At 59.8% G+C, this 9,735-nt stretch overlaps 4 protein-coding genes across 4 annotated transcripts; 2 read left to right on the top strand and 2 right to left on the bottom strand.

The window, feature by feature from the left end:
- Positions 1-762: 762 nt before the first annotated feature.
- On the top strand, positions 763-1,256 carry SDRG_13649 (hypothetical protein). Its single transcript, XM_008619746.1, has one exon. It carries the CDS (start codon positions 783-785, stop codon positions 1,113-1,115), a length of 333 nt encoding a protein of 110 aa, XP_008617968.1. The 5' UTR covers positions 763-782; the 3' UTR covers positions 1,116-1,256.
- A 191-nt stretch (positions 1,257-1,447) lies between these two features.
- SDRG_13648 (succinate dehydrogenase [ubiquinone] flavoprotein subunit, mitochondrial) lies at positions 1,448-3,468 on the bottom strand. The gene is made up of 2 exons (XM_008619745.1): positions 2,754-3,468; positions 1,448-2,702 (listed from the first exon to the last, which is right to left on the bottom strand). Exons 1-2 carry the CDS (start codon positions 3,435-3,437, stop codon positions 1,488-1,490), a joined length of 1,899 nt encoding a protein of 632 aa, XP_008617967.1. The 5' UTR covers positions 3,438-3,468; the 3' UTR covers positions 1,448-1,487.
- Positions 3,469-4,653: 1,185 nt separating this feature from the next.
- Positions 4,654-6,722, top strand: SDRG_13647 (hypothetical protein; the record flags this gene model as incomplete). The annotated part of the gene is made up of 9 exons (XM_008619744.1): positions 4,654-4,800; positions 4,858-5,163; positions 5,207-5,944; positions 5,997-6,170; positions 6,214-6,260; positions 6,312-6,366; positions 6,406-6,480; positions 6,530-6,616; positions 6,667-6,722. The coding sequence occupies 9 exons, from the start codon at positions 4,654-4,656 to the stop codon at positions 6,694-6,696; spliced, it is 1,659 nt and encodes a 552-aa protein (XP_008617966.1). The 3' UTR covers positions 6,697-6,722.
- A 162-nt stretch (positions 6,723-6,884) lies between these two features.
- On the bottom strand, positions 6,885-9,127 carry SDRG_13646 (hypothetical protein). The gene is made up of 8 exons (XM_008619743.1): positions 8,846-9,127; positions 8,731-8,797; positions 8,475-8,676; positions 8,234-8,425; positions 8,036-8,189; positions 7,872-7,988; positions 7,263-7,823; positions 6,885-7,216 (listed from the first exon to the last, which is right to left on the bottom strand). Exons 1-8 carry the CDS (start codon positions 9,113-9,115, stop codon positions 6,947-6,949), a joined length of 1,833 nt encoding a protein of 610 aa, XP_008617965.1. The 5' UTR covers positions 9,116-9,127; the 3' UTR covers positions 6,885-6,946.
- Positions 9,128-9,735: the final 608 nt, after the last annotated feature.

Here is a 9,735-nt window from a genome sequence, read left to right as displayed (position 1 = left end):
CTGCCATAGCAGCCGCTACGACGGTAGATCGCAGGCTTGGCATCGGGACGCAAATGAGCAACTGCACTCAAAAACCGTGCTCCCTGTCAAGCAAGATCCTTTGCGTTGATTGGCTCTTGCAGTGGGGCCAATCAAAACGAAGGAAATTTGGAATGCAAAATTCGAACCTTGTCAGAGCTCGCTGGTTGAAGCAGCTTCTGTCACGAGGCCCGACGATACCACGCGTAGCGCTTGGAAGACGCTGGTGACCGCACGCTCTGTCCAAGCATGCGTCGGAGCACTGCCCCCACTACTTTGGCGCCCGTTGAGCATTTCGGCTCGGTCAGCTCAGTTACTTCTTATTTTCGAAACCTTTTCATTCTGCACTAGCCTCCGCTTCAACGTCACAACCGTCAGCCAAGTGCTCGTAACCGCGTGTCACTTGGGGCGCTAGAACCATCACACACATTCACCGGAGAGCTCTTCCCAAAAGGTGCCACATCACGCCAAACCGCCTTCGCTGGGTTGTTTGCTCTCTTTAAGTGAGCGAAGCGCCCTGAACGATGCAAGCTGCCACGGACGACTGTGCGTCTTGATGGGTATTTGACGTCTAGTCTGGTCTACAGCGGATTAGGCATCGAGCCAAATGCGGCACGCGACCCGCCGTGCTGCCAGGTCACGAGCCGACCTACCATTTGGCCAATCAACGTCGAGATGCGACACGTCGCAAAAGACGTCTTTTTGGCCAATGGCCTTGCGAGCCGGTTGTTATCCATTCAGAACCGCATTGCCCCTCTGCCGAGATGGCCGCCCAAGCCTCCCCTGCCACCAGCGGCCCGTCGTCGCCCCGCGGCCAGCCGGCGCCCGACTCGATCTCGTCGGCAACACTGCTAGAGCGCGTGCAGTCGTACGCGACCACGGGCACCATCGACGCCTCCGGCCTCGCGCCCCTCGAGGTCGACGTGCTCTTCCACGTTCTGCACAAGCTCCATGACAGGTTCCTCAAGCAGTACGACTGCGACGAAGTCAAGTGCGACAAGACAAGAAAGTGCCCCAAGTGCGGCGTCTTCCGCATCCAGGTCCTGCCGTCGCCCGACGCCGAGCCAAGTCCCGACGACGTCGACATGGAAACATGATCCGACACGAAGACCGATCACGAAGAAGATACATAGTCGATTCGATCGACTGCTTTTAGTACATAGTAGCAACCCACCTAGAATACCTTAATAAAACGCGCTCAACCTGCGATAGGAAGGACGTGCGCCACACACTTTGCAGGCCATGCCTGACCATCCCGAGCGGCCGATCGTCGTATGGTACGGCCTTGGATGGGAGGAAGCGAGCCGTCTGCGCAGTACGCCCGTGTCCTATCCTCGTCTCGACACTGCTGTTTCGTCGCGCCACGATCCCTAGAGGCGGGTGCATTGGGCTACTCGTCGTCCGACGTTTGTGGGTTTGGGTGTCAAGATGCACAAGAAAAGTATCGATTAGTAGGAAGTGTAAACGACTTAGTAGACGCGGGCGACCGGGGCGACCGTCTTGCACTCTTCCTCATCGAGCGTGTGGTAGTGCACCGGCCGGTACGCAATGTGCGTCGTGCCTTCCTCCGTGTTGTGGTACGCGAGCGTGTGCTTCATCCAGTTGACGTCGTCGCGCGTCGAGAAGTCCTCGCGGGCGTGGGCGCCGCGCGACTCCTTGCGGGCCTCGGCACCGTGCATGGTGGCCGACGCGCACGCGAGCAAGTTCTTGAGCTCAATCGTCTCGATGAGATCCGTGTTCCAGATGAGCGAGCGGTCCGTGACCTTGATGTCCTTGAACTTGGGCACGATCTTGTCGATCTTCTCGACACCCTCCGCGAGCGTCTCTTGCGTGCGGTAGACAGCAGCGTCGTTCTGCATCGTCTTCTGCATCTCGAGGCGGAGGTCGGCCGTCGGGATCGCGCCGTTGGCGTAGCGGAGCGAGTCGACCATCGAGAGCGAGGCGTCGCCAGCGTTCGACGGCATCGGGCGCTTGGCCTCACCGGGCTTCGAGATCTCGGCAATGCGAAGGGCGCAGGCGCGGCCAAACACGACGATATCGAGGAGCGAGTTGGCACCGAGGCGGTTGGCACCGTGGACCGACGCGCAGGCGGCTTCGCCGGCGGCAAAGAGACCCTTGACGACCTTGTCGGGGTACATCTGGTTGGCGTCCGGAAGGCCCGTCGTGTCCGGGACGACGACTTCACCAAAGTGGTTGGTCGGGATACCGCCCATGTTGTAGTGCACCGTCGGAAGGACCGGGATCGGCTCCTTCGTGACGTCGACGCCGGCGAAGATGGCCGCCGTCTCCGAGATACCAGGAAGACGCTCGGCGAGGAGCTCAGCCGGAAGGTGGTCAAGGTGGAGGTAGATGTGGTCCTTCTCCTTGCCGACACCACGGCCTTCGCGAATCTCCATCGTCATGGCACGCGAGACGACATCACGCGAGGCCAAGTCCTTGGCGCTCGGAGCGTAACGCTCCATGAAGCGCTCACCCTCCGAGTTGCGGAGGATACCGCCCTCACCACGCGAGCCCTCCGTGATCAAGCAGCCAGCGCCGTAGATACCCGTGGGGTGGAACTGGACAAACTCGGGGTCCTGGAGCGGGATACCGGCGCGGATCGCCATACCGGTACCATCACCCGTGCACGTGTGCGCCGACGTGCACGAGAAGTACGCACGACCGTAACCACCCGTGGCCAGCACCTATATCCAACTTGATGAGCACTCGAGTCAGGTGTGGTCGACGCTACATACCGTGTTGTTGGTGTGGAAGCGGTGGATGCTGCCGTCTTCCATGTTCATGGCAATGACACCGCAGCACTCGCCGGCGTCGTTCATGATGAGGTCCAAGGCGAAGTACTCAATGAAGTACGACGTATCGAACGCCAACGAGCGGCCGTAGAGCGTGTGCAACATGGCGTGGCCGGTACGATCGGCGGCGCACGCGCAACGGTAGGCCTGGCCACCCTTGCCGAAGTCGAGCGACTGACCGCCGAAGGCGCGCTGGTAGATCTTGCCGTCGTCCGTGCGCGAGAACGGGAGACCGTAGGCCTCGAGTTCGAGGACAGCACGGGGCGCTTCCTTGCACATGTAGTGGATAGCATCCTGGTCACCGAGCCAATCCGAGCCCTTGACCGTGTCGTACATGTGCCACCGCCAGTCGTCTTCCGTCATGTTGGCGAGCGCAGCGTTGATGCCACCCTGCGCAGCGACCGTATGCGAGCGGGTCGGGAAGAGCTTGGTGATGCACGCCGTCTTGAGGCCAGCTTCGGCGCAGCCCATGGCCGCGCGGAGGCCGGCGCCACCCGCGCCGACGACGACCGCGTCGAACTCGTGGTCGACGATGGTGTAGCCGCCCTTCGTGGAGGCGGCGCGGGCGCCAGTGGTCTTCAGGGCGCGCGAGATCGCGGCCTTGGCCTTGGAAGTGGCTTGCAACATGAGCTACGACTGGAAAATACCAACTGACGCCTGCCGGGATTTGTGTGGTGGTCGGCCTTTTTTCAATGGGCCGCCGCATTATTATTCCAATACTTTTTCTCACATACTAATATCATGTATATCATGCAGATAACATTTTATTTTTCTAGATTGCTGAAAAACAGAATAATATGACATTGGGGTGGCGTCGAATAAAAATATGCACCCAATCAAACGGCCTTGGACATCCTTTTACTTAGTCTTTGTATGCTCACCCAATTAAAAGACGTGTAATAGGTCATTAAAATATCTTCAAGCGCCAATTTAATGGCAACGAATGCCAAGGAATGTCGAGTGCCGCCGCCCCGCAGTAGCTGCGCGCGCCGGAATTAACGATCGCGTACGACGAATTCGCTCGGTAATTCGTACCTCGCTATCGCACGGAGCCATCGCACGGAAGCGCCCACGTCGGCGATGAAGCCGTTGAAGCCAATGGCAACGCGGCCATGATCGTACGCTCGCGGTACCTACATTGGCTGCGGCGTTGACCATGCCTTCAACACGCCAAATGATGATATCCAAAGAGTGTCGAGCCATAGCCACGTCATCGTCCGTCGTGGGCGGAATGCATGGAGGTGACGACGGCAGCGATGAGGCCGGTCGTGGGCCGGCCCGATGTTCCATCGCATATGGACTTCGGTGGCGATCATCACCGCCACGAAAGCACACGAAGTCCATGCGTTATCCTTGCCTCTGTCCCAGGACCGCTCGAGACAGACGAAACAGAAGAGCTCGTGGGGCATTAGGTCGAGCTAGTCCTCGCGCAGTGACATAATATAGTTGTGCATGCAGCACCGAAATACACGTGACACTCGACAACTAGTCAGACACCACCGCCCTCTCGTCGTTCGCAAACCTGGGCCGCTGTACAACGGGAATGCGGCGACAATGGAAGCTGCGTGGGCAAAGCACGTTGAGAACAAGAGATGTAGGTGCTTGCGCATTCCACTCTTCAAGCCGGCTGTATGCAGCGAATGAGCACCTCCATGTGAGCAGTCGCTTGGGGCGTCGATGGAGCGGTGAGCGCCATGGGTGGGCGCATTTGTCAGAGCAGAATGCAGCCTCGTGTCGACTTTGCCTTGGCGAGGTTGCACTTTCCTCGTTGTCTGCATTTAGTCGCTGGCGTTTCCGTCGTGGCACTGAAATAGACCCCGTCGCCAGCACTGGCACACCGACGATGGACGCCGACGCGCCCACGGAGGCGCCGGACGAGCGCAAGCCATTCTGCCTCGAGACTAGCGACGACGTGGCCATGGAGATGCTCGCCGACGTCATCGACCACGTCGGCGTCATCTCGCAAACAACGGCACTCACCGCCGCAGTTGTACGTGGCATCGTAGTACTCGGACGCTTGCGCTCACGTGGGCTGTGGTAATTGTAGCTGCGCAGTGTGAGCCAGCGCCTTGTGCAAGAGGTGTTTGACATCCAAGCCATGATCACCATCGCCAGCTCGGCGAGCTTTGACGCGTGTGCTGACGTCCCCGTGTCCACGGTCGTCCACGCAGCGACAGATACCGCGCCATTGGTCCACGCCATTCAGCGAACGCTCTCCTACTGCCAGCAAAACCCGACCAGTGTCCGGAAGATTGTTGCCACCGTGAGCATCGACGGCGACGGGCACGTCTGCGGCGACGTCGAGTTTGCCTCCGTGCTAGGGTCGCTCCCACTTTTCTTGTCCCCAGCCGAGGTGCCGTCTCCTCCTTCAACAAGCGCTTGAGGCGACACCCTAGGTGACCTTCATGGCCGCGCACGCCCACGGCCAATCGATCACGGCGCCAGAACTGACCAAGGTGTGCGCAAAAGCACTCAAGGCCGCCGAGAAACAGGTCAAAAGCGCGGTGCGCACGAGCAGCTTTGTGCCAACTGTCGCTTTTGCGTGCCCAATGGAACCGAAGAGCTACCCCATGGACGTACACACGCCGCACGAGGTACCCGCGCGGCCGCAGCCGCCACCCGTGTCACCCGATAACAACAAACAGTCGACAGTCCGCGGCACGTTTGTTGGTCGTGGCGGACGCATCACGATCGCAGCAGGGATCGTCTCCAACAAGCTGAATTTGGAGGACGTCGAGATCAAGCTCGACGCGACGCGGGACGACCGCGCCTCTGACAGCACGACGTTTTCCAACATCTTTTCGCTCGGCACGCCGCGGCAGCTGTCGCCCCGAGAGCTCGCCCGCCGACGGGACATTCTCGCGTACCTCGAAGCCGTTGAAGCGACGCGCCAGCACGACGAGCTCGTGGCCAAACGCAAGAAGGAGCTCCTTGAACGACCGCACCACGACGGTGACGGCGGCCACATCTCGGCGGCAGCCCCGCCATTGCGCAATTTGCCGCTGCATTTGACATTGGACCTTCCGTACAACATTGCAACCCCAGAAGCCGCGCCGCCCGAGGTCCACCGGTCGCCGTCGATCAAACCGTCGCCAAAGCACCGGCGTCCGTCGCAGGTGCCCACCGTCGCAGAGGTATCTCGACTTGCCGTTGTTGCTGCATCGTCTGAAGACGCGGGTTGCGTAGCCGTCGGTCGAGAAGCCAGCACCGGGCGAGCCTCTGCCGCTCTTTCACTTGCCACAGATCGAAACGGGGCGGATCGAAGTCGGCGTCAAGGTCGTGTACCCAGGAAAGAAAGTCAAGCACGGCAGCAAGCGAATACCGAGTCGCAACTCGCGCCTGAAAGCCCACAACTACAACGTAAGGCATGTGGTGCACATGTGGAAAGCACGCGCCGGCGTAGACAACCACGGACGGTAGCGCGCCAACCCTGCAAGAAGAGCCTTCCACGTACGTCAACGACTATGCTGGTAGCCAAAGGATGTCCGTGCCGGTGCGTAGACCCACCGAGTCGACATCGTTGCCACCCTTGCCGCTTTCTCCCCTCAAGCCATTGGTGCGAGTGCTTACTGAACTTGGCGTCACAGAAACGTAGAAACCACTCGGGTCTCCGTCGCCGCCCGTGACTCTCCCGATCGCCTCCACGAGTCCCATCAAAGTCAACCAAGTGGTGCGCTTCCGCATATGTCACGGTCACTCGGCACTGATAAAGCGATCAGAGGAAACAAGCGGGCGCGCGTGTTCGCGGGAAGCCTCCGGCGCGCACCCGCTTCAATTTTTCCGAGGCCATCGCCCGCACGCTGCAGGTACAGATAGCTCTTGTCACGTGGCGTGACCAAAAATGGGGTGTCGGTAGCTCTCCGAGTCCGACCTCGAAGCAACTTAACGTTCTCGCAACGTGTATTCCTTTCCGGCCTCTTTGTTTCCTACTCGAGCTGCATGTGCGGCGTTGGAACAGTCATGCAGCGTGGAGAAAAGAGCTAGGCACGCGCCCTTCCATCACATCAACTCGACTGGAGGGTCGTGAGTGCTACAAGCCGTAAACCCTACTACCCTTCGTCGAACGCGCGGTCAGAACAATCTAAATCGTTGGTATATACACGTAAATTTATATTTCAAATGCAAAGTCTAGTTGGTCACGCGCGCAGATAAGCGTCGACGTGCGTGGCGGCCTCGTACCCCGTGTACATGACAAAGCCATACGGGTTGACGTTGCCGCTCTTGACGACGCTGCCGTCGCCCACAAACACGTTGGATGTGCCGAGCACGCGGAAGGTCTCGTCCGCACACCGGTCGTTGCTGCGGTTGGACGCAACGATGCAAGCGCCGCCAAAGTGATCTGTGATAAGCGTGTGCTGCACAATCCACGACGTTCGATTGGTCGCCCACGTCGCCCACTGCAGCGCCTACATACACGACGTGACTCTTCCGCCAGCACCAACTCTGGGATACCGAAGGCGCTGGAAAGACGGGGACGGTCGCCTGCTTGGAGTATGCCGCAATCTGGTCGATGGTGCTCTGGATGAACGTTGCCATCATGCGCGCGTCGGCCGGGTGCGACCAGTAGAGGTGCCCCGCCATCGCTCCCGAGTAACTTCCGTTGGGAAAGAACCCCGCGCGGTCCCGCGAGAGCGGGTTGTTGAGCGTAAAGCAAATGGTCCAGTCCATTTCCTGGTCGTTCGCGGGCGGCGATAACTCCAGGTTGGGCATAACGTGCGGGAAGACCGAGAGCTGAAACTGGAAGCTGTGGCCCGAGAAGGCATCGGCGACCGTCTCGTACGCAATGAGCACAGGGTTGGCGCTCGCCATGGGGCCCGACCGCGTCTTTACAAACTGGTCCAAAACGGAGGGCGACGGGCGCATGTAGTCAAAGCCAAAGCCCGAGCTATTCGAGACGTTGGCTGTGCGGAACGTCAGAGCCACTTGGTGCGCGTCAAAGATGTGGGCGCCCACGTTCTCGTTCTGCAGCCACGCGTCCGCTCGAAGCGGCGACGGCAGCGGACGCTTCGTGACCTATGTTTGCTGCGTCACCCTCTCATTCACAGGAACGAAAATGCGCACGAGGTCGCGTTGGCTGAGGGGGCCGATGCCCGATTGCAGGAGCAAACGCGGCGACAAGAGCGCGCCCGTGGCCACGAGGACGGCGCCGCGAGCACTGAGGATGGCTTCATGCATCACCTACCCATAGATTACAAATGGTATTTTGCAGCCGAAAGATCGTGTACGGATGCCGCATTGGCAGCGTCTTCCTTGTAGAGCACGTGGGTGGCCTTGCCGTTGGCATGCACGATTTGCTCGACGCGTGCGCCAAGTCGCAGCGCAAAGTTTGGTCGGTGGGCCATCGCTCCGAGAAAGGTCTTGGCGGGCGAGTCCCGCAGTCTACGTACTTTGTTAGGAGCCCAAACTCAGCGAGCGAGACGGACCCGTCCTTGACCGTAAAGGGAGGATGTCCAAAGACGCGGTGCTTTGCATTCGTGTCATGGTTCAGATCGTGCTCCGAATAGTTGGCCAGCTGCAAGGCCGACGCGAGCGTGTTGTAGACGCCTTGGGCGTACCGGCGTCCGTCCATTGACGGCGTGTCTGTCCATCCAAAGAAGCGCTCGATCGCTGCAAAGCTAGCTCATCGTTGAACCGTGGAAAGGATACGGGGAGGAAGTATAATACCCGTTGCGGACGGTCGTCGCCGACACGGGCCAGTCGATCTCGTCGACGTAGTTGTCGGGTGTGCGAAAGTACAACGCTGCGTTGATGGACGACGAGCCGCCAAGGATCTTGGCTAGGTGGTTCTGCGGCGAGGACAGCTCGTCGATGCGCCAGACGTCGGTCACCGACTTTGGCAAGCCGAACGCTACATGCGCGTACTCGCCTACGTGTAGCTGAGCACCAATGTAATTCGCACGCAAAAGACGGGTCGACGCACCGGGGATGTCAAAGAGCGTCCAGCCCGTCGAAGCAGCGTACTCGGGCACCATGGTACCCCCTGTGCACTACCGCACCATCACGCTGAGCCATGCATTAAGAGAAGTAGTGGATACCTGGAGGCTGGGACCGCCGGCTTCAAGGAGCAGCACTGAGATGCTAGGGTCGCGTGACAAGTACTCGGCGGCGACGAGGCCGGCGGGCCCGCCACCAACGACGACGACGTCCCAGGCCGCTGGCGTCGGCGCGAGGCTCCATGCGACCAGCGCGCCCGCAGCTGTGAGCGCGACGAGGCCGGTGGCGGCGACCGCGAGCCGCTGGCGCTGGCTGCGCGTGGTGTCGACGGCGTCCGGCGCGTTGAGGGCGATGCTGCCGTAGCTCGTCATCGACGGTTGAATTCTGCGAGTGTGACATGGGTTCGTTTGTTCAGGGAAAGATCTCGGAACCGCCATACGATTGGATAAAATACCTTCCTATCGTCCAATCAAAAAGCGAATCTCGCGCAAAAAACGGCAATTGGCTGCAAGCAGCGCTGATATTCAAGTTGAAGCTCGTGCCGTCTGCGTGAAGCGGTCGCCTGTCTCGTTTACGGCGAGCACCAACCGACGAGGACCGTCGCGCGACGGCAAGGACCACGCTTGGTGCTAGCTGCTCTCGCAATGTAGCCCTTGTCTGGTGTGTGTCGACGTCACCTTTGAAGCAGCCACGCGGTCGCTTGCGTCACCTGTGTCGTCGCGTCCCCTTGCAACGGGCCAGATATTGCCGCCCTTCTCTTGGTAGCTACGACGGCATCTGGCCACACGGCCTGTCCGACCACCGCTGGCCTTGCCTGGCTTGGAGTCTTGGGTGACCACATATTACGATCGTGGGCGTGTAGTCGTGGACATCTACAGTACATATCGTCAAGTAGCCATGCTTCTCCAACGGCTTCTAGGAGGCGCGGCAAGTAATCGACGCCCGATCAGCGGATTGTGTTATATGATCACGATGAGTCATTCCTGAGTAC

Source organism: Saprolegnia diclina (genome assembly GCF_000281045.1).
Source record: "Saprolegnia diclina VS20 unplaced genomic scaffold supercont1.62, whole genome shotgun sequence".
Classification (NCBI taxonomy): Eukaryota; Oomycota; class Saprolegniomycetes; order Saprolegniales; family Saprolegniaceae; genus Saprolegnia; species Saprolegnia diclina.
The sequence above is the reverse complement of the archived record's forward strand: the minus strand, read 5'-3'. Positions and strand labels throughout refer to the sequence as shown.